The sequence below is a fragment of the Pogoniulus pusillus genome, chromosome 14, assembly GCF_015220805.1.
Source record: "Pogoniulus pusillus isolate bPogPus1 chromosome 14, bPogPus1.pri, whole genome shotgun sequence".
Lineage (NCBI taxonomy): Eukaryota > Metazoa > Chordata > Aves > Piciformes > Lybiidae > Pogoniulus > Pogoniulus pusillus.
This window is the reverse complement of record NC_087277.1, coordinates 14,424,497-14,448,991: the sequence shown is the minus strand read 5'-3', so window position 1 is coordinate 14,448,991 and position 24,495 is coordinate 14,424,497. Positions and strand designations below refer to the sequence as shown.

At 40.4% G+C, this 24,495-nt stretch overlaps 1 protein-coding gene across 4 annotated transcripts in view; it reads right to left on the bottom strand.

Annotated features, from left to right (window-relative positions):
• KHDRBS3 (KH RNA binding domain containing, signal transduction associated 3) overlaps positions 1-22,881 on the bottom strand; it is a 90,564-nt gene extending 67,683 nt beyond the window's left edge. For all 4 annotated transcript variants that reach the window (XR_010304802.1, XM_064154337.1, XM_064154338.1 and 1 more), the window contains exon 1: positions 22,383-22,881. Coding sequence is in view for 3 of the 4 variants with exons in the window: in XM_064154337.1 (XP_064010407.1) it covers positions 22,383-22,470 (88 nt within the window). In the remaining variant the exon portion in view is untranslated. The remainder of the gene's footprint in view (positions 1-22,382) is intronic.
• Between the last annotated feature and the right edge of the window lie 1,614 nt (positions 22,882-24,495).

The following is a 24,495-nucleotide window of genomic DNA, read 5'->3' as shown; positions in this document are numbered from 1 at the left end:
CATAAACTTGATAACAACAACATCACTAATGCTAGACACACTCTAACTCTATAGCATTTGGGTTTAGTCAGAAGAAAAAAAGGTCATAAAAAGAGCATTCTTGCTATACTAGACAAAGGAAATATTAAAAAAGAAACCCATTCATTACTCTGAAGATCAGTACTCCAAATTGCTACATACTTCAATGATAATTTTAAGATGATAATTTTAAGAATAATCATTTCTTTATTCTTTTACTTTCACTAATGAATCAACTGTCCATTTGCTTGAAGATACTGAAACTCAGAAGAGGCTGCCAATCCACTCTCAGCAGAAATGCTTCCTAATTGTCCCCATTTGTTTTAATGGGAAATTGCTTGGTTTTCTTCTAATAAACAGCCATAGCCCATTGCCCCAGCAGGATAAAGTAAAAGTGTTAGGTTTTTTGTTTTCTATTATGGGCTGAAGTCAATCAAACTGACTTAGGACCTTATGCCTTATTCACTGTCGTAAGATTTTCACATCGAATAAACAGCCAAGGCCACTGAATTAGTGAAAATTTATTTCAGAGACCACATTTTGTCTCATTTTTCAGGTTTTGTTTTGTGTAGGTGTGTGTGGTGTGTTTTTCTTTTGTTTGGTTGCTTTTTGTCACTTCTTTGCACTCACATCTGAAACTAATACAAAAAAGCATTTGAATTTTATCCATATATGTACAGTTCACTCAATATCACCCACTCACATACATCAAGCTTTAGATAATTAGGGAAAATCATGCCAGATCACACAGAAAATCTAATCAGATTTTCAAGGTCAAATGGATAGGAAGATTTGCCTTTTCCTAATCTTTAGATTACATCTGTACTGCTTAGCTATACGAAGCAATGACATTTCCTAGATCACAAATAGTAAATAAACATGTGATTAAAGCTTCCCATAATGCCAGAGATTAAAATCCCATGTTCTCAGACTCAGGATGCAGCTAATGCAACAGTCCAGGAATTTAACTGGATGAAGTAATAATAACTGCGAGGATTTTTTTCTTTAATCATAGCAGAGAGATCTAAGCAACAATTACTCCTCACTTAATTCACTGAATCATGTTTCTAGATACATCAGATAACGACAAAGTAGAATTGTTTCACTTTAATCTTTAGGTAGAATTAATCTTCCTGTTGCAGAACTACAAGCCAGGAATCTGGCTCCCCTCTGCTAAGCCAATAGAAAAACAAAACTTGTGTTTAATGTCGAACAAAGTGATGTTCTGTATTCAGCTGTAGTAAATCAATACAATCAACATAAGATGAAATGCCAGGCTCAAAATAATACTTACTGCATTTGTCCTTAATATGATATTTCCAAAACATGAGGAAACCAGGTAAATCCTTAAGAAATATTCTACTATCTCTCCTTAGATTGAGAAGTCTTATCAGGCACTCCATCAAATCCAAATAATCCCATGCAATTCTTTTCTACTTCAGAAGAACAAGCAAGGAATTCAAGGTTCAAATTCTAGGGCATACAAATGATCAGAAAACAGCAGTCTTGACAGAACTGCATTGCCATTTCACTAGAAATACTATCCACATAAATTTTGGAAGGGAAAATACTGTAAGAACATTACCTTTTCTAAATACTCTTAAATAATGCCTGACTGAAATACACTGAAGTGGTTTTGGAAATTACTAATACTACACAGCAGCAGCTATATATTTTGCTTTGTTTGAACAATTCCAGTTGTATTAGCTTGTAGCTAATGCATCAAAATTTAGATGAAGCCAACCAAATAAGGTTGCTCCAAACAGGTTTGTTATGCAACTACTGAAGTATGTCAGATAACAGTAGTTCCTCAGCAAATACTCAAAGACTTAGATGACTTTCAAAAAGAAAATAACATCTTCAAAGTCAGGAGACTCCTAAGCCAAATAGAAGGCTGTGGAAGTATCTCTGTGTGGCTTCCCCATCCTTCTATTTCTTGGAGACCAATAATCAAATCACTACTATTGACTGTTGCTGGACATACAACATTGAGCTAGATGGGTATCTGGTCATCTGTAATTCCTTATGGTTTCAGATTAAATAAAAATTCTACTGCAAAACCAAACAAATAACCACCAACCAACCAAACACACTTTGGCTTAGCCATTTGCATTTTATAAATATTTATTTTAAGGAACACACCTAAGCTTTGATAACAGACAAGTTTCCAGAGGAAGAGAGAGACTCCAAGTCAGCTGTAGCCAAATTTAAGAACAAAAATACTTTTCCTTAATGGAGGAAAAAGTCATAGACAATATTGGCTCAATTTTCTCAAACACATTCTGAAAATACTGGCAGTTAGAACTTTTGCTGTGAAGCCAAGTCATAAAAAGTCTGCTCTGCTGGATGGTGATAAAATGCTCACAGCCCTTCCATGACTTTCTGTGGTAAATACAAAGTGCAATAGCATGGGATGATGAATCCAACAATAGTTCTCATTTTGATGACATCAAAGAGCTTAATCTCATTATTGCCATAGTAAAATTCTCAGCTGTGCTTCAAATGATGCATCTCTTACACTGGACTCCTTTATTCCCTGCCCTACTAGCAGGGCAGGGAATTAGAAGTTATCTGAAATTGTACCTCTCCAACAACTATTTCTTGTCTTTTCAGCTGAAAATAGTACTGCACAACATGAACTTCAACTAGAATCCCCATACTAAAGCTTTAAGACATTTCAAAGAGCTTTCTCAAATAGATCACACAGATTTCCTGAAAGCAGCCTCTAAGAGACCTGCTAATCACTAAGCTCATCTTCCTGATTAGTATGAGGATGGATAACTTCCCAATTTTTGCACTGAACACAAGACATTAAACTCAGCTTCCTGGTTTTAACTATCTTAAGAGATGTTTAGCATAGCCTAGTTAGCTTTAGGACAGTTTATCCATGTATATATTCACAAAAGTGCAGATTCCTTAGCTTGAATTGCAAGTACCATCCCAACCCTCTGGAAAAAAAAAACAAACACCACAATTAAGAGGAGCATGTAATTTTCTGATGTAGTAAATGCTTGGACAAACATCCTTTTTTCAACCCACAAGATATAGCAAAACCAAATACTAATTAGTGAATCTTCATTAAAAAGGCAAACTAGAGAATTAAAGTAATAAAAACAAAGATATCCTCAAAAATTTAATATGAAGGAGTTAAATATATGCAGAATGACTACATCGAGATGCATATCTTGAATGGCTCTAAAAGACCTGAATCAATAAGGCATTGTTTTTGTCAGTTTAATGCAGCTGCTATATTGCACCCATCCCTGTTCCACTACAAACTTCAGAAAACTCCACCTATCCTCCTCAACCTTCATTTTGATACTTAAAAAAAAAACAAACACCTTAGTACCTCAGATTTAGCCTCAACAGCAGGTCCCAGCTCTGAACTGAAAAGCAATACATTAAGGGCGCAAACTGTTGATAAGAAACAAAAATTTGTTTCAATGAATGCACACTTTTACAATAGCTGAATCCAGAGTAACTGTCTCTCATATGCCACTTTAATTTTGTAGAAGCAACTGACAATGAATCTAATTTGAATTTACAATAAAATGAGTGGTTCATGCTAGAATGATGCCTACAACATTCAGCATACTCAAATTAATAATATCCCTGTTGAAGGACTCAAACCAATCTTTATTTAAATTGCATTCACAGGCATTGTAAGTTCTATTTTACAGTCTAAGTACTACTGTCTGCACTGATCTGAAAATACATTTCAGTTACCAACATGACAAATATTTTGAATAGGCCTTTTTATTTAAGCAATTCAAAACTAATTGCTCACCTATTACCTTCACATCAAAAATGACTCCACTAAAATCTGTTTCAGCTGATTAATATTAGCAATATAGTAGAAAGTAGCACAGTAAAAAATTGTCAGAAGTCACATAAGATATGAACAGATGTTCAGTCAGTCTTGCTGAGGAAAAAGAAAAGGTGTAAATATAGGCTTCAGTTCCACATACTCACCCTATTTCACTGAAAATTACTGTTTATCTCATATAAGCTGTTTGCAAACTTACACAAAGTGCTAACATTTCCTATATGATTTACCTGCTGTTGACAGCTTTCTTTAAACATGAATGTTTTCACACTATCAAGGTCAGGAATCCAGCAACCACAAAAAAGTCAACTCATTTGTTCCATAGCTTAAAATTTAGAACAAAAACCCAAGGGCAGCCCAAACATACTTGTAGAAAAACAGCACCCAGTGTCCGACGCTCAAGTGCTTCAAACTTGGACACTGTATCATACCTCTCAGGGCAAAAATACCTGACTGCCACATTACAACCTGCTTCACGAGAACCTAAACTAGCTGCCTAAACATTACCAAGAGTACTGGCTTTTTGCTCTGCTTTGAGCAGAAGACATGACTATCAGAGTCTGTTTCTTATAGCCTCAGGCACCTTTTGATCCTTCCTACAAGTAGGTGTCTGTAAAGGCTCTTAATGACTTGTTTCTACCTACATGCGTCTACCGCCCAATAGTCTGTAGATAATATGATTCTCATTCTGCAAGTACTATTTTCTGTTCCACAGGACAAGGCAAGTAGCTCATAAGCCCCAAAGGCAAAGCTTTGGAAGCCCTCTAAACCATTTAGATGATATGTTAAGAACAAATGGAATAGTTAGTATTAAGTGATCGTCATGTTTAGAAGACATTTCTCACAGAGTTTTAAACATGAGACTAAAGTAAATCCCTCAGAAAAGCAACATGTGCAAACAACAGCTTGGCAATATAGATATAAAGATACTTTGGATATGGACTTATAAAAAGCCATGACTATTTCAGAAGGGGATCCCACATATATAGATTGTCTTGTACTACTTGAGGCACAGAGCTTAAATAAAATGAAGTTAACATTTTGTATCAAGAGCCCTTACAAAAAGCTATGCCACCTTTTTTCATTTATATGTATGGATATGATCAAGTATCCCCTACACTAGATTTAATTTGTCACCATGTTGTGCCATCAGGAAGGGTCTATATCCTCTCTTCCTTATTACATGCATAGCATCACACAAATTTTCTGTGATTCTTTTGACAAGGAAAAGCATAATTCAAATATCATTTGAAAATACTGATACAACCTGCAGCTCTTAACATGCATATATCACCTTTAAATTGCTCAGATCATCAAGACTTCATGTCTGCAATTTTTCCTAACGCACAAAATCATACGTGCAAGCAAGCTGTGTGAAAAGGTAAACTGGTATGGAAGAAACATGAAACAAGAAGAGAATGAACAAACAGAATATCATGGGTGGGTTGTTTTCATCCACAAACCAAAGATACAGCTCAAGAACTTGAAAAATGCACTCAGAATACTTATGGGAAAAGTGAGAGTCCAAATGGCTCAAAGCATTTGTATATTCTAGTACAGACACCTATGAAACAAACTTACGGTGGTCAGATGGTGGCTAGAGGAAGAAGGATATTCATTTCAGTACATCATTCTGGATTACATCCACACATCCCTAATCCTTCAGAAGGCCACTACTCATGCTGCCAGCAGATAAAAGGTACTTTTGATACAATTATTGTAAGCAGTACTTTTATTGTTTGCCATCCATTATAGCCCTTGGCGGCAGTAATGTAGCTTGGCAGGAAAAACATGCAAAGGCAGCTTGTACATCTTCTGCCCTATGGGAAAGTGCAGCTGAAAAATTCATGTGGAAATTTTATGTGTGGGCTTCAACAAACTCATGCTAAAAACTCTTAGCATTCAAGTAAATTTTTAACTAGCAGGGGAATAACATTAATTACTATCCCTTCCACAGGCTCAACAGCAGGTGAACCCAAGCATCTTCTTGTATGAAGATGCATATTACACAACAAACTGCTATTACATGAAAATGTTTCCAAGCATTATTCTAGTCAATTTTATCATGAAATCAGTGGAATCACATCTTGGAATTTTAGACTAAAACCACAATTCTCCCTTGAAAGTCCAGTTTATGGACTCATTCCAGCTGTAACTAACAAGGGGTAACTCATCTCTGCAAACAGGCCAGTTTCTCCAGGACAGAAGCGAGATCTAAATCTGTAGTAAGCCTGTTCTCTGTAGGGTCATGTGCTTAGTCATGTAGCACCTTCACTGAGGAAAGCAATCTTCCAACTTTTATGGCATGTATTAGAGAAAAGGTCAAGGGGTATTCTTAAAGTAGGATTTCTAGCTTTCACCTAACAGACAATTCATGTTGTTTAATACCTGCATAACGATCTGAAATAACTACCAACTTATCTCAGGAAGCTTTTCCTGAAACACTTCTTGTAGATAAAGTTTGAAATATACTACAGTTTCAGTATACTTATGCACTTATGGTATGATTTTTATTTGACATAGGAAACAGTTCTGAATGTATTTATTTTTTAATCTAAGGAATATGTCTTCATATTTAGTTTAAGTGTTATTAAGCTTTTCCTTTAGAGTAAGTCACCTATTTCACGATCTTTCAGCAGAAAGTACTTTTGAAAGCTCAAGGTCAAGTTTATCTCTAACAGACATGGTTATTTTACAGCTGTTGAAACAGAATAGCTACATGTTGTTCTGTGCAACTACTCAGAAATCAAGATACAGCAAATTCATTTGTCTTAGAAATTTGTTTTCAAGACAGTTTAAAATCAAGTGCTTATATGGAGATGGAAAATATAATGCCTTAGTTCTACTGCCATTTCAGAAGCCACAGTACCTTGGGTAGTTAGTTATGTGATGAATTAAGTTTAGAAATATTACTGGTTTGGTTGTAATTTAGTTACTTTCAAAATTCCAGTTTTCACTGAACACAACAACTTATTCCCAGCGGTGCCTGTGTATGTGTTATGAATTTCCTGTATTTACTTTAAATAGATTTCTGTATGTTTTTTTCAGATTTTACCCAGAATAATCAGCTGCTAGAAAAGTGTCACATGCACAAGGCAGTTGACATCTTCAGGCACAATGGAAAAATTCCCAGCCAGGGAGATACATCTACTTTCAAGGTAAGACAAGCAAACCCAAAACTGAACAGTGTTGGGAAAACGCAGTTGCTAACTAAGCACAGACACCCTGCCTGCCCCCCACTTGCCTTCATAATCCCATATACTAAAGCTTCTGCTCCTTCGTCACACCTGTTAACAAAGAAACAATAAGTGCCAACTCAAAGAACCTTAAATATCATTGCTTTTTGGTTCAGTGATGCTTGAATTGCTTGTATACACAAATGGAAATTCTGATGCTCCACTTTTGGAAAGTACAGAAACAAGTTACCCACAAGATATGGCAGAGGAAAATGGGATGCATTAAAAAAATTAAAATGCAGCTGCCCAAGAAATTTAGGGTCTGGCTGCTCAATGGATAAAGGACAGCTGCAATGGCATTAACCACTTAATATGGTAGATCATTCCATCACTTTTCACTACTTGCGAGAAGCAAATCAACAAAGCATGTTTTGGAAGAACAAAGCATCAAATCAGTTATTATAAGTACTTACAAACCCATGAATAAGTCTTCATAAAGTATGGTTCATGTGTGTATTAAATGTCAAATCTCATTTCCCCCTCCTGATTCACTGACTTTAGAGCAAGCGCAGGAATGACTTATCTAGTAACAAGCAGAATAACCACCTGAAAAAACATGCTGGAATGTGCTACTTCACAAACACAAGTGATAAAGGTGCTTATGAAAAAGATCTGACTGTCCTGTCTGCCAATAATAAGCATGGAAACAATATTTGACAAGAGAGAAGTTAAGCTCTTCCTCAAGCTATTAGGGTAAACACAGGAACAAATGCCTCTATTAAATTTGACATGAGGGGCTGAAGACCCAATCAATGTTGTCCAGATCAAGACAATACCAGGAATGCTAGAATTAATCTTCAGAAAACAGAAATGAAAACATATTCCCAGGATTGCTCTTTTCTGTACCATCCCTTTCTGAAAAAAAAACACAACTAATTTAACAGCTTACTACACCAATTTAGTAGGTCTGTGCCTTAAAAATGCAAACAGAATGCTAGAATACCACAAGTTCACAGGATATTAGGGGTTGAAAGGGACCCAAGGAGATCATCAAGTCCAACCCCCCTGCCAGAGCAGGACAATACTATCTAACACAGAGCACAGAGGAACACATCCAGACAGGCCTTGAAAGTCCCCGAAGAAGGAGACTCCACAACCTCTCTGGGGAGCCTGTTCCAGTGCTCTGTGACCCTTCAGTAAAGAGGGCCCCCCTTGTGTTGAGGCAGAACCTCTTGTGCTGCAACTTACACCCATTGCTCCTTGTCCTATCACAGGGAGCAAGTGAGCAGAGCCTGTCCCACTCTGTCCTGGCCAGCCCTCAGATACTTACAAACATTTACCAAATCCCCTCCAAGTCTTCTTTTCTCCAGGCTAAAAAGTCCCAGGTCCCTCAGCCTCTCCTCATAAGCCATGCTCTCCTGTCCCATAATCATCCTCCTAGCCCTCCACTGGACCCTCTCCAGCAGACCCGTGTCCCTCTTAAAACTGGGGAGCCCAAAACTGCACACAGTATTCAAGATGAGGTCTCAGCAGGGCAGAGTAGAGGGGGAGAAGAACCTCCCTTGATCTGCTGGACACACTCTTCCTAATACACCTCAGGATCCCATTGGCTTTCTTGTCCACAAGGGCACATTGCTGTGCCATGGTCAACTTGTTATCCACCAAGCCACTCAGGTCCCTCTCCACAGGACCCTTTCCAGCAGATCACCTCCCAGCCTGTACTGGTGAAGTTTATTATTCCTCCCCAGATGCAGGACTCTGCACTTGTCCTTGTTGAACTTCATCTGGTTCCTCTGTGCCCAGCTCTCCAGTCTGCCCAGGTCTCACTGGATGGCCACACAGCCTACGGCTGGATCAGCCAAGCCTCCCAGCTTGGTGTCACCAGCAAACTTGCTGAGCAGACTCTCTGTGCCCTCATCAGACAAATGGCATGAGGAAAATCTTTTTTCACTCCCTAAATACATACAGTTTTTATTTACTCCTGCATAATATCTATTAGCAGTACCTCTTGACAAGAAGTAAGGGATTAACTATGTAGCCAGCTAGGAGCATCTATTATCTTTAATGGATTTTTCTGAAGGGGCCATCTGCTCTTATTTCTTCATTTTGTGGCCTAGCTTGAAACTGCATTCAATTAGCTACATGTACAAATTCCTCCCATGTCAGAACAGCTGTCTTGAGGATGAAATACTGTAAGGTGAAGTGCGAAAAGGGTTTATTATCAAAATCTGATTGACTATAATTGATATAGCTCAATGAGCTAATTACTCATCAATAAAAGGAAAAATAATGCTTTATCATTTGTTTTATTATAACACAGCTTGACATCCATAAATGACCAGAGTATCACAGTATCATCAGGGTTGGAAGAGACCTCACAGATCACCAAGTCCAACCCTTTACCACAGAGCTCAAGGCTAGACCATGGCACCAAGTGCCACGTCCAATCTTGCCTTGAACAGCCCCAGGGACAGCGACTCCACCACCTCCCCAGGCAGCCCATTCCAGCATCCAATCACTCTCTCAGTGAAGAACTTTCTCCTCACCTCGAGCCTAAATTTCCCCTGGCACAGCCTGAGGCTGTGTCCTCTCGTTCTGGTGCTGGCCACCTGAGAGAAGAGAGCAACCTCCTCCTGGCCACAACCACCCCTCAGGTAGTTGTAGACAGCAATAAGGTCACCCCTGAGCCTCCTCTTCTCCAGGCTAAACAATCCCAGCTCCCTCAGCCTCTCCTCGTAGGGCTGTGCTCAAGGCCTCTCACCAGCCTCGTCGCCCTTCTCTGGACACGCTCAAGCATCTCAATGTCCCTTCTAAACTGGGGGGCCCAGAACTGAACACAGTACTCAAGGTGTGGTCTAACCAGTGCAGAGTACAGGGGCAGAATGACCTCCCTGCTCCTGCTGACCACACCATTCCTGATGCAGGCCAGGATGCCACTGGCTCTCTTGGCCACCTGGGCACACTGCTGGCTCATGTTCAGGTGGGTATCAATCAGCACCCCCAGATCCCTCTCTGTCTGGCTGCTCTCCAGCCACTCCGACCCCAGCTTGTATCTCTGCATGGGGTTGTTGTGGCCAAAGTGCAGCACCCTGCACTTGGAGCTATTGAACCCCATCCCATTGGACTCTGCCCATCCGTCCAGGCGGTCAAGGTCCCGCTGCAGAGCCCTTCTGCCCTCCAACTCAATCACATCTGCCCCCAGCTTAGTGTCATCTGCAAACCTGAGTGTCATCTGAAAAGTGCATAGCTATGCAAAAGCATCAGATCTGAACACAAGGATTATGGTTGCTTTTTGTATGCTGTGCACTCATCTCTTCAGATAACTGCAGTGAAGCTTTGCATCTCAGCCTTAGTAACACCACAGCTTTCCAAAATGAGGTGCATGCACAATAAGCAAAGGATTTTGAAAGGACTGTACAGAAGGAAACCTATGGCTTTACATCCTGCTTCATCTAATTGGGGAAAAAAAAAACCACACATAACACCTCCTTTTTCTATGCATTTCACTGTTTCCCCGTGGAAAAAGAGAGTTTTATAGGCTTTTTCTTTTTTTCCTGTGGTGTGTTCAGTGTGTGGATACATTTGCTTTTTGGGGGCAGCTGGGGCCCCTGTAGACTCGTAATTATGTCTTCTATGTGGTGGTGCTCGTCATCTCAAATGGCTTAAAGCTGCACTGTTGCTGCTGTGCTGGTTACTGGCATATTATCATAGAATCATAGAATCATAGAATCAACCAGGTTGGAAGAGACCTCCAAGATCATCGAGTCCAACCTATCACCCAGCCCTAGCCAGTCAACTAGACCATGGCACTAAGTGCCTCATCCAGTCTTTTCTTGAAGACCCCCAGGGACGGTGCCTCCACCACCTCCCTGGGCAGCCCATTCCAATGGGAAATCACTCTCTCTGTGAAGAACTTCTTCCTAATATCCAGCCTATACCTACCCTGGCACAACTTGAGACTGTGTCCCCTTGTTTTATTGCTGGTTACCTGGGAGAAGAGGCCAACCCCCCTTATGATACAGTTGTTCAATTAGCCACTCCACTCAGATGTAATCACACACAATTGATGGGCCAGGTTTTGTCTGCAGCAACACCAGTCTCTCCCAAGAGTACCACCTGGAGATCTTCCCTGAGGCTGGATAATTATGACTGACAGAGTGTGTGGGAGATTACGGGCAAGTGCCTAGGGCAGTGGTCCCCTCCAGTGTTTTGGAATTTCACCCCTGAGCAAGCGCACAATCCTGCCAAGCCAGTGAAATGTTTGGGAAGTTTATTGTCAGCTCAGAAGTTCCCAAGAGAGAAGTCACTACATGTGTTGGGGCCCAGCAATCTGTTCTGCTCAAAACCATGACACCTTGCCATCACAGCTGAGAGTGCTCAGAAGCAAGACAAGGTCTCAGGCCTACAGACAGACCAACTTGCATGGCAGCTGCACCAGGGAACCAGCCTATGCCTGTATCTGCTGCCCCTCTATAGAAAAAGAAACAAGTTCCTCTGGCAAAGGATGAGGATGAAGCACAAGTCATCACAGGAACAAGAGGAAGAGCTATGGGTGGTCATTGAGTCTTTTCTTCTAGCTCTGTAAGAAGGATAAAGACAAGCAGTGAATGAAACAACTGGCAGGCTCCATCAATGTGAGGGAAGTCTCTTCCTGCGTACAGGCCTGTGTTTCAACTGTGAAGGAACTGTCCTAGAAGGTCACCCTAGAACAGGGTGGAGCTCCAGAGCATCTGCAGTAAGAATACTTTTGTGTACCTCAAGGCAATCTCATTTGGATCACTAAGAGACAGTGAATGATGGGTGTTGTTTGATGGTAACTGCTGCTGGGTGTGGTGGAGCTGGTATAGAATGAGTGGAGAATGTCATAGGTTGAGTTGAACCTGCTGCTGATACCCAATACCATGCTGCCCTCATGCCAGCTTCAAAATGGAAGTGCTGACTGAAGCAAAGTATCATGGAGGGTGAAGTCTGGATTGTAATGAGAATCTTCCTGTTTCAGTTGATGCTTCCAGTTTGTGGGGCTTGGTCTTTTCCACTGGACAGGCAGTAGGTCAGGGAGCGGGGGTAGATCACTGACAGCTGCTTCTGCCTTTTGCTGTGCCTCCTCTGTAAACTGGCTGGCCTAATTGCATAATGTATCATTTCAAGTAAACTATCTCAGCCCAGAGGGCTTGTGTTACCTTCCCTTCCATCTGTGTGTGGGGGGAGAGGGTTTGTGAGAGCAAGCCGTGTTAAACCAGCACATCTAGCTGACTTCCCAGCATCATCTTCATGCAAGCCACCACAACAGGTAGCCTTCTAGCCTAGACAGCCAGTAATTGAAGGCCTTGGTCATTGTTTTGAACACATTAAAAGTAAGGGATTAGTGCCTTGAGGACCTACAAGCTACTCAGAGGCAGGAAATACATTATACTAGCATAATGCTCAGCATACTATTGAAGTTTAAGAAAACATGATCTCCTGGTTAAAGAAATCCCATCTTTTTTCCTCTACTGGGGCATTAATTTTAAGAAGGACTAAAATTCTTCATAAAGCTGATCTCACAGGTCACTACTTGCCACTTATGTGATAACGAAAAATCCATCAGCATTTTTAATTAACCTTTATTGAACTCTGAAATATTTCTTGGTGTTCCAAATAAAGTTGAGTCTAAATTCTTTTAGCGCGCCTACGAACAAGTTCTTTACAAATAGCATGATGGTAGTTTACCTGTACTCCCCATTTAATCAGCTGATAATAATGAGATATTCTAAAAGCTTGAAGTTGAGAAGCCTGGAAAGGTATTTTATTAAGTTTTGTGCAACATACAAATTGGAGTAACTGACAGCAGTCTTACAAGTTGACGTACACATCAAGAGGACAGCACAAGCCAAAGCTCTTTCAGGTCCCATCCACATTTAAATTGTATTTGGGAGCCCTGTGCCTGAAGATAAGGTAGTTCCATTACAGCCACGGCATTCAGTCTGTATTTGAGCTTAAGCTTGTGATTGAGGTATGAGGAGGAAAGACAAACACCTATGAGATGGCCAAGCAGAAAGATAGAACTAGTGGTAACTTCAAATAGGCCATTTACCAATTAAACCTTTCATATGTTGAACATCAACTTTTTCTATCCTCATAGTGAAGCAATGTGAAAAGTAATACTGACAAAAGGATTCTCTAAGCACTGAAGCCTCAGTTAACCAAACATCAGCTTCAGGTGCGACCTGTGTTTTAAGATGCAAACAGAACATTCAGCTGCAAGAGCTACTGTGACAAGTGAACACCAATGGCATGCAGCACTCCTGTGCAGCTCCTGGCTGTTCTTCCAGAGCTGACGCTCCTTTCCAACAGCCTCAGTTCCCTGAGGAGCTCCTGCAGACACCATGACAGTGCTGTCAGGCTGAACATGTGAGTCACACTGCATTTTAAATAGTTGAAAAACTGGTCTACAAAGCTCTTCAAAAAATGCTCCACAAAAAATAAGAACTTTGCCATCATTTCTCCAACAAACAGCAACTTACTGCTAATTCAACAGTTTTCTGACACAGGGACAGCATCCAAAGACCTTCCTGCATACGTTATACCTCCAAAACTTCATCACTGCTGTATTTACAATGCTCTGTAGGTATTCTTCAAGAAAATTCACTCCGCTCTTTCCAAAGTGTGGTCATGTTAATTCTTCATAATCGCCCAAGACAAAATTCACATAAAAAAACATAGCTATGAGAAATCTTAGTCATTAATTCACTCATAAGCACTTTATACAGCTACACTTACACTATTCCTGAGGTGCTTCACTTGGTATTAACAGGCTACAGAGAAAGCTTCAAGTGTCTGCAGAAAAAAAAAAATGGCTGAAGAACAGATGCAGTAAGCTTTAAAAATATGATAAATCTTCTGTTGTATGCTCTTATACAGTAGGCCAATAAAAACCTAATATTTTTTTCAGACCAAGGATGCATGGTGTAATAAAAAGGTCAAGGGTATATGATAAGTGAAAAGAATGTTTAAGAGCAATTTGTGTTACACGAGACAAATTGGACCACAGTAGTCCGTTACAGTCTTAAGGTCTAGGATTAAGGTGCCACATTTCACCTTGCAGACTGGTCAACTTAGGATATCATTAGAATGTTGCTAGAAAAGCAGTAAGTGTTAACTAGAGCTAAAGGTGTCACTGTATCTTATCTGCTGTGAAGGAGAAGATGAAATGGATTAGCTCTTCCACATACAATGATTTAAATGGGAGAAACTGAGTCAAATTAGTAAGAAACAGTTTCAATTTGAGAAATTCCACCTTCCACAAAAGTTTTGGGGAACCCCTGTAAGGAAGGCAGAAAACTCATCTGCTACACATCTCTACTCTTTGAAATTAGAACTTTTTGTTCCTAAAAAAAAAGCATCTGGAAGCAGTCATGAAATAGCTAAAGTGAGAAACCACTCCAGGTTCTGAACCTTCCTGGCTGTATACGTCGACCAAGAACATAAACCCTGAAACTGTTTGAAGGCAAGTCTAGAAAAGAAAAAACAGTTTCATTCAAACTCAGGTAAGGGTGTAGTAAAGCATTATAAATATCCATGAAAGAACTAGATATGGCTGATCTTAGTACTTCAGTTGTATCACTTAACGTTAGTTTGAAGGTGAACAGAAGAGAAAAACGGTAATTTTACTTGACTGGTTTACCCTATAGAGCAATATCAAGACTGTATATAATATAGCTCATCATTTCTGCTGATTAGCAGGAGAAAGACAATATGAAAAAGATCAGATACTCAGTATCTGAGGGTTAAGGAGGTCAGGAAGCAGAATGTAGGCTGCTGACCAGATACATAAGAGGACTGGAGCTTCACTGACACCTCTAGTTAATTAGGACACAGATTAAAAGGAATCAGTAACAAAAAACTTTTGTCCATTACCAGTTAACGAAAAAGGAAACACATAAAAGGAAAGATGACTGCATTAAAAGCAGTCCTTCCACTTCCACATCTTTCAGAAACATCATTATCCCAAAGCAGCAGGAAAAATCCTGTCTGCAAATATCTAAAACCTTTTGCTTTCAAACATCTGCTTTCCAGAGTACTGGCACTTGACGATCAGAGGCAGAAAGAGACTACAGGTGCATCTACTCTCCAAGCACTCAGCAAATGCAGCAGCATTCAATATCTGAGCATCAGTGGTCATTTTTACTTCTTCCTGAATTTTGTCTTGTCCACAGAAAGGCATCTTCCCCTACAGTATTCATCTTGTACAACCCAAACAGAATAATAACGTTGAAGAAAATCAGTAAATCCTCAAAGGATTTGCAGCTTTAGCTTTTCACTGTCAGTACATTATACCAAGATCACCCCAGCAGCAGTTGTTACAACAAATTTTCTTTTGGATTAAGTGCAAGAACAATTGGTTTACTGAAATGATTTCTAATCTTTTAGGTTTCCAATTATTTTGTCAAGAAATTCATCCTAAAAAAGGCCTATAAAACCCACCTATATAGGCCAAGATTTACCAACTACAAGAATTAAACTGACATTTGTTTGCTGCCTTGCAACTTTGTTCCTGTTGAGCTGATAGCTGAAGCCAAAAACCTGATAAACACATCAAAATAAGAAATGGAAGGCAGCCAGCAAAACAGCAACTGGAAATGGAGAATAGGAATGAAATCCATTTAACTTCCTAGTTTCTTATTAATATTACTCTGACAATAAGGTAAAGTGATAGAAAACAACAGCACAAAAGAACAAGTGATAAATATGACATTGTATTCAAGCAAATGAATATTTTAAGATAGGATAAACACAAAGAATTACATGTGCACTGCTCTGCCTTTGATACACTCAAAACTACAGCTTTCTCAGCTTAAAAATGGTTCAACATTTGATCTCTCCAGTTGATACTCTTGTTTGCTCCTTGTCATAAAAATGACAGCCCACATCTACTATATATCCATGCTACTGCCAGTTCAATAAACAGCCTAAGAATTTACTTCAGATTGAATGTCCAGAATTGCATCTCATTTTTGAATCAATGGTATCAAAAGGTGCAAAATCTACCAGTTCTTATATTTGAGTTAATCATCCACTGCCAAGGCACCATGCTTTAGTCTTTCATTTGCACATTTCTAGCTAGGCATTTCATCACCAGTTTAAAGAGCCTCTTAGCACCTTTATTTACCTCTGTGAAAATAGCATAACACTCAAACCACAGGTTAATGATCATTTTCACAAACCAGACTATCAAGAGGCCTACAGACAGTTTAAAAAACATTGAGAAGATGATGAAAAAACCCAAACATTAAGAAAATTAAACTGCTTAGTCCACGTGCCCTTATGGTTTTAGCTTAAAGCCATAGAAATAGGTATTTTCTAGTTAGCTGAATGTGTCACTTGAATGATACATTCAGCAATATATAGCTCTAAATTCCCAGAACTACCACCACACCCCACCATGCAGCAGCTTCCATTGCATAGCTGAGACATGCCTCCCCAGGCTTAGAATCACAGAATCAACCAGGTTGGAAGAGACCTCCAAGATCATCCAGTCCAACCTATCACCCAGTCCTATCCAGTCAACAGCACCAAGTGCCCCATCCAGTCTTCTCCTGAACACCGCCAGGGACTCCACCACCTCTTCTGAGGGAAGAGAATCACATTTTTGTCAAGATATTCCATTTGTCCTTTACCATTTTCCATTTGAAAAGCTATATTAATAATGTAAACATTAAGTTTGCAAGATTCCTGCATAGCTCAGCTAAGAACAGTCAGTCAATTCACTATAAAATATTAGGTGTGTCAGTTAGCAGTTAATCCTTTTAAAAAGGTTTTTTACTGAAATTGCTAAATACTAATTAAAAAGCCATGCAGTACCACACTGAATACTTTAGAGAGGCTACTCAATTCTGAACTTTGATACCAAATTCTTTCAAACCAAATTTAGATTCTTTTGTTTCTTAATTATACTTGAAAGCAGAGGTGGTGCAAAACTCAGGAGGGCAGAAAGGCCACATACATAGATTTTAACATGCAAGTTAACTCAAACAAGCCCCAGGCCAGAAGATCAGCCATTCAGTACTATGACCTTCTTTATGAATTCTCCAGTAAATAAGTACTCAGGAGGTTACAGTTTTAATTTGCATGGCTGGTGTCGAAAAGGATTGAAAGTGACAAACCATGTCAGTCTAAATTTGAAACCTTTAAATTCGATCTCTCTCATTGCCTGCCAAAGTAAGTGTGCAAGTGAATTAGAAGTCAGCTTTAGACTAAATGTGATCATTGGTGAGTGGCTGCAGGCTGGAGTCACGCTTCGGAGCAGATGAGCCTCAGGTGAAGTATGTATGATTATCTTCTGCTGCATTTCACAGCAGCCCTGTTAACATGACTGGAATATCTGATAAATCAGTTCCACAGCCTTTTTAAGAAATCAAGACTGGAATCTAACTGTTAAGTCCTATGACTTGGCCAATAAAATTTTGCTGCAGTAAAAGCAAAGAGCAACCATAAAAGCATGAACTTCTGAAGTGTTACTGAAAAAAGAAGGCTGAGAGGGCAATCTCTGAAACATCCCTGCTTCACTCTGAATCTTATTACTTTTCATGGTGTTTTAAGAACATAGAAAAAGATCCTAAGTCAGACTTCCCTGGTTTTATGGTGCCATCATCACACCACATCCATGCCATCACTAAGTTTCTGATCACACAACCTGTCAATTCCCATGAACATTTTCATAGACTGTTTTGAGTCTGATTACTAGAATACAACAGAAAAAAAATATTATTTCTGATTAATCTCTAAGAGAGCTTAATGACTTGTTGGTTGAAAAGAACTCTGAAGGATAAATTACAAAACTGTTTTATTCAATTTAATAGGATGCTCTGAATAATCATGATTTATTTGTTTTACAAAACACCTCCAGCCTTCACAGTGCTTTGACAGACACCAAGGACAGATTGCTTGAAAGAAGTGTTCATTTAATTGTGACTACAATAAGTAGTATAAGAGTTTGCAGTTCCACTACTTGTAACACCATTAGGGACAGCATCACATGTCTGTTCCATGCCATGAAACACCTGTGCTCAGAGGAAAATGGATGATACAGTAGCAAACATTTGTATTGCAGCATCTGTATGTAACTTCACAACATAATCGAGAACACCTTGTAGAACTGTGAAAAATGAGACTTCTATTCTTGAAAAACAAAAGAAAATCCTTTGCATCCCATGAAAGATTTATTCAAAATCAATAACATCTATAGAACCTTAATTTATTAAGTTCCTACTCTACCACTTTTACAATGGTTACCTGCTAAAACCCCAGCCAAACCAGATGGCTAATCTTTTCCACAATGCAGAAACACGCTATATCCATTCTGATATTTAGGGAGGTACTATTACTAGCCTGATTATTGAATTCCTACTCAAAACTGGATTGCAGAAACAGCAAGCATCTCTGTTGATCACTACTAGACATGTGACTCAGTAAAGCCATTCAATATAAAGCCTAGCACATACAGCCATCTACTGATAGGAAGGCTGCTTATTCCTGTACAGCCTGCAGTTTAAACAAAGCTTCAACAATTGAAGATACTACCTCAAATCTCCAAGTAGCTAAAATGATCATGTAAGGGAGAATTTGACTGTCCACAGATGTAAAAGTTATCTTTCAGCAGTCGCACTGGGATGAAGACTTCAAGTACCCTGACTGCAATCCCACACATTTAACACTACACAAATCAAACAAGCACCAGGTATCCGCTTTAATGTCTCCACTGTAACAAAACATCTTGTATCAATATGTTTTACTTACAGTTAGCTTCTCCTATCTCCAATTTCACATACTTTACCCAGAATCACAAATTACTTGTCAGAAATCAGGACTGGGTATAGAGGTGAATGAAGACAATGAAGATTAATTCTTCTCCTACAGATTTTTCTGTGTTTTTTACAGCACCACTTCTCCTGAACTATCTTTTAACCATCAACATTACACTTGCACATTTACCAACATTTACATACAATCCCAAGTACTAAGTCTTCAAAATAAAGGCCTCAAAAAAGCATTAAAAAGTTAAGCTGCTCAATGTCTTGCAATGATAGACAAAGAAACAGCCTAACTTTAGAACAAGCATCACTTTTCATTACCATGAGCATCTGAGAGTTGTAAATAGGAAAAACACAGGTACTGAATTCTTGCTTCTTCATAGAATATCATCTTGGCCAAGGTATTTCAAGAACTAATGAGATAATAATTGGACACAATGTTCCCAGTTCTCATTGTCTGATACCAGCTGCAAATTAACCCTACTGGCATCATCACCTTACGTCACGTATCATGTCCAATTCCAATCTGTAACTTTTAAACATTTACAGGTAATAATATGCTTTGCTTTTAGGATGACTTGCTGTCCATGTATACAAGTAAATCATCTTGAGAAAATGATAGTTTATTCTCCTGCTGTTCTAAAATTTAAGCAGCAGCTGAATGTTTCAATGACTATTTAAAGGAAAATTTAAGTGATTTGTCTGAAAGACACAGGCTATCAAACACTTGAGCAGTTTTCCAACAAGAAAAATCAGCACTTCAAGTATTATGTAGGAACAATTAATGATACTGCTCTTTAATGCTTTTAAAATGCATAAAACAAGGTTTTACTAGGACAAGAGAAGATGTCTCAATTCTGTAGTATGGAGTAGCAATACTGCCCAGGAAAGTAGTCCCATAGCACCTTAGTTCTCTTCACATCATTTTCAACCAAAAGGCTACCCTGGAACTATAAAAGCATCTCCAGCTCCACTTTTCTCCCCATATCATTTAAAATTACATAATTTGCATGTACTCAAATCATAATTTGTAATTGTAAGTATAATATGCAAATGTGTCCACTTCCATCTGACAACTATAATTAGCAGATTTTCAAAGTCTAGACACAGGACTTCCATAGAAACCAGATTCCAACATGGTTAGAAATTTCTTCATGATTGGGCTCGTTTGACAGAGCAGAACATGCTCCAATTTCTTCAACATCTCAGAAAGATTAATTTAACCATACAATTCTTAGAGCAATCCTGAGTTTCTGAAGTTGGCTGACCTACAGTATTTCGGTTTAAATAAATACAGATAGTAACTGTAATAATATTAAGACATCAAAATGCTATTACATAATTAAGCTGGTTATTTTAAGCACTTAAAACCTTCCCTAAGACATTCTCATACATACCTAGAAGCAGTCAAACTTAGAAACATTTCACTCTGAGTTGAAAAGCTAAACCCAGTTTAAACAAAAACACACAAGCTCACTACTCAAATGTCATCACAAGAACTCAGTGGTCCTGACATAAGTACAAGCCAGAACTATTACATACACATTTCCACAAGTATTTGAGCTAAGAACTGTAGAGAATTGTTAAAATTGAGAAGGAAAAGAATAGTCACTGATAAAGTTAGTGTCAGGTCTGCAGAATATCTTACATTTGCCACTTAGTCACTTCACATTATTTGTTCCTCAGGAAACTCTAGAGCTGCCAAAAATATCTGTTTTACATAGATATTACATAAATTTGCATTTTGAAGTACAGTTAATCAATTTGTAGTAATCTTGCCTTTTTTTAACCTGTCTCTAACATGGCAAACACTCAAATTTACTGCATGACTTCATTTTCAAAGAAAGCAAAAATATCTATAGATATAGTAGAACAAAGATGATGAAATCCATGTCCATCTGCATTCACTGTTTACTGGCTACGTTTTCAGAGCCAAAAGTGCACATGCAGATATCAAGTGTTACAAGATAAAGGCAGGCAGAAGTTTGTCTGTCCTCTAGTTTTATCTTCCAATTAGAACCTTGAAAAAAAAATCACAGTCCAAGAAAGCCACAAGCTTGATAACAGCCACGCAGCTGTACTTACTTCCATAAACACTGCATGTAAAACAATAAAGCACACATTCTGTAACTTCCAAAAATAATCAACATCCACATAAAAGAGTCTTCCTTCAGGAGCACCACCAATTTACAGTCTCAAATTCTCAGTCATCTAACTAAATTTTTTTTTTTTTTTCAATTATACCAAACAATACAAATCTCTCTATGAACCTATTTATTCCTTTGATCACTATCAACAGTGGCATTTTTCCAAATTCGAAGTTTGGAAAAACATGAAATAGATACTAAATACTCAAGGACACGCATCTGCAAACCACATGACATATGCATTCCACAGCTGAAACTGACAGCTTCTCCTAACTCCAGAATATTACAGGTAAGAGGTGATGATTCTTCTAACTTAGAGATAAGCATTTACCCTCCATTACATATCCAAAACTACAACAATGCATCAATAGAAGCCACACAGATTTAGATCTACCCCTGCTATAGGAAGTACCATAGCATAGCTTTGTAATCACTTCAACTAACACCAAAACCATTCCATGTGTCATTAAGTTATATTAGAATACCATCACTCATTTCACTTGACCATTCCAAGCACTGTGTTAAGTGCTTGTCTCTACAGAGCTATACTTGAAAGTCACCTGCCAATTACATAATCTTTCCAAAACACTGTAAATAACACAGAATCAGCTCTCGCTTCAGTACCAGGTAATTGAAACAAAGAGCTAGCATTTTAAAGCACATCTGACACGTCAGATGTAGAAGAGGTAGGAATCACTTATTACTTGGAGTTATATAATTGCAGAAGAAAACATGCTTCTGCTTTTCCAACAGATTCACCAAATGTACTGTTGGTTCCTTAATTTTTCAGTTACAGAGCCAAAAGTTCCAAGGAAAGGACACCGGTTGTAGGCTGCTTTTTAAAGGGCTCAAACACGTATAAACAATAATCTATTTCTTCCTGAGAAACAGTGTGAGAGCAGACTAGGAACATTTTTCGAGGTTTTTTTAATCAACTTGAAGCCCAAGCCGAGCGCGGAAGATCCAAGCTGTTCTACACAGCAATTTAACTTGGAATAATGCAGAATTCAAGCAGCGAGCGATCATGTCCTCGCTATTGTAAACACCACCTAAGAAAGAGAAGGAATCAGGGGAAGCAGCCCAGCGTTTGCCTCTGTCTGTTTGGGGAGATGTTCTGCCTGTTGGAAGGGCAGCCGGGAAGCCTCGCTGACCTCAGGCAGTGCCGGGGGTGCAGGCAGAGCCTTGGCTGTGCAGCGCCCGCCAGTACTGGGCTGAGCCCCGAACCCCTCCGCACAAGGGGAAGGGGGCAGGAGCCGGTAGACACCATTAGCCTAAACATAACAAAAGCCCACCGAGCACTGCGTAACGAAGAGAAAGCCCTGACTGAGCATCCTCGGCGGCCGCCACTAACTCTGGCTCGACCCCACCGCTCGCCCCTGCAGCACGACGAAGCCACCCCGCTCCGCCGTGCCCCGCTGGCCCTCACCTTGGTTGACCAGCCGCAGGGCGTGAGTGAAGGACGGGTCCAGCGAGTCCTTCTCCGCCATCAGCTCGGGCAGGTACTTCTCGTCCATGGCCACGGCCCGAAGCGGCAGCGGAGCCGGGGCGCCGGGTGCCCTCGCGGGGAAGGGGGCGACGGCGGCGCGAGTCCGAGTGCCAGACAGCAGTAAATCCCCGGAGGCAGCGCTTCCCCCTGGCCGCCTCCCGCCCGAGGCTGCGGGGACGCATCCAGAGGGAAGCGCCGCAAGCCCCCGGCCGGGAAGCGGGAGGAAAGGGGCGCGGGTCGGGGAAACGCGGAAAAATCCCTCTGCGGAAGCGCTCGAAGGGGGGAGGATGAGAAAGAGAAAAAGATGCGCCCCAGGAGGCGCGACCCAGACGGGACAAGAGCCTCAGCCTCCCGCGCACACGCGCGTAGCGGAAAAGAGAACAACAAGGCTGCTGGAGCAGACGCCGACCTACGCCTCCAGCAGCGCCCCACAGACTGAGCTGGCAGGGCGCTGGGCGCCAGGTTTAAATACCGCTGCTGTGGCCGTGCCCACAAGCCCACAAACCCCGCCCCGGCCCCATGGACCACGCCCAGGGCGGAGTCCCGCCTCCAGCTCCTCCCCAAGGGCGGTGATTACATGGCTCTCGGCGCTGTCGCTCCGCCTACTGAGCTGACGCCTTCCATTGGGTGGTGCAGCTTGTCACTCAGGGGCCAGCTGCAGCTTCTGATTGGCTTTCTGGGCGCTCTGCCCCACTCCGCTGCCGCTGTATAAAGTAGCCCTCGCGCGGGACGGGTTGGGTAGGGGAGTGGATCAGAGCTTGTTGTGCTATTGCGTGGCTCTCAGGAGTGATGTCTCCCTTTAAAGCCCTATTAGCGGACCCTCTCCCGGGAGGAGAGCTGGTGCTGCTCTTCTCTGGGAGCTCGCAGACATGGTGGCCGGCACCGGTCGTTCTTCGGGAACTCCCTGAGCAGCGCCCGTAGCTAGGCGAGGGCAGACGATCGCGACCATGTCGCGTATGAGCGGGGTTCAGGGCAACCGAGGCATCGTCCTGATCCATCCTGTCAAACCTCAGGGGCAGAGGGAACGAAGAAAGGCAAAATTTGTCTAAAGGGCCGCAGCACTCTCTTTGTCCCACGTTTTGTACTTCTGTCTCTAGTAATGCCAGGCACTTGGAGACACTGGCCAGGAAACGTTGTTTGCGATGAATTGCACCAGTGAACCCGTGTTAGCGGTTTTGTGATTCAGCAGCAGCCTCTTTTGCAGGGAATAGAAGCAAAGTTGAAAAGACCTTGCTCAAGCCTATTTTCCTACTTTTTTCAGTGAATACGCTTGGTATATTAGATCATTATTCACTCGGATCTGTAGCCGTGATGTGTTACATAGTTACATTTCATCAACGAGTCGGTGGTGACAAAAGCCCGCAGGCAGCAATACCAAGTTTTCCCTGTAACATAGCACAGGGGCAAAGCACGGGAAAAATTATTAAATTGCTGGAGCCAAAACCAATGCAAAGGTAACATTCTAAAGCAATATTTACAGGAAAAGATGATAAGAAATATTTAAGTGATAAACTACAGTGAAAAGTGCACTGTAAATATTCTTATCTACGTGAATCAAATAATTACATGTTTACTACTGTATTCAGAAAAAGGTCTGCAGCGTATCTCAGTCATATTCTTACAAGAGAAGGAGGAAAAAGAAATTAAAAACCTAGCCTAAGAAATCACTCAGAGCTTGGAGACAGAGGTTAAGGCTCCATTCTCAGAATTACATCTGCTTTTCCACTCTTAAAACAGATCGAACATGTATTAAGGTATCTCATTTCTTGTTGCATTTTATGGCCTGGAATACCTTTCAAAACAATGTCTGATATATTACAATATGAAATGTACTTGATTTACATTCTCTCTACCACCCTTCCAAATAAATCTTGACCCAGGATGAAGAGAAACAAATTCACAAAGCTGTATTCTAAAAATTCCCCTGCATGACATCAAGCTTGACAGGTACAACTGAAATATACACACAACTATAAGAAGTTGGTTTACAATGAATGTTTTATTTCAATCTTCCATATATGTCTTTTATATAAAACTACTGAAGTGGAGCCAT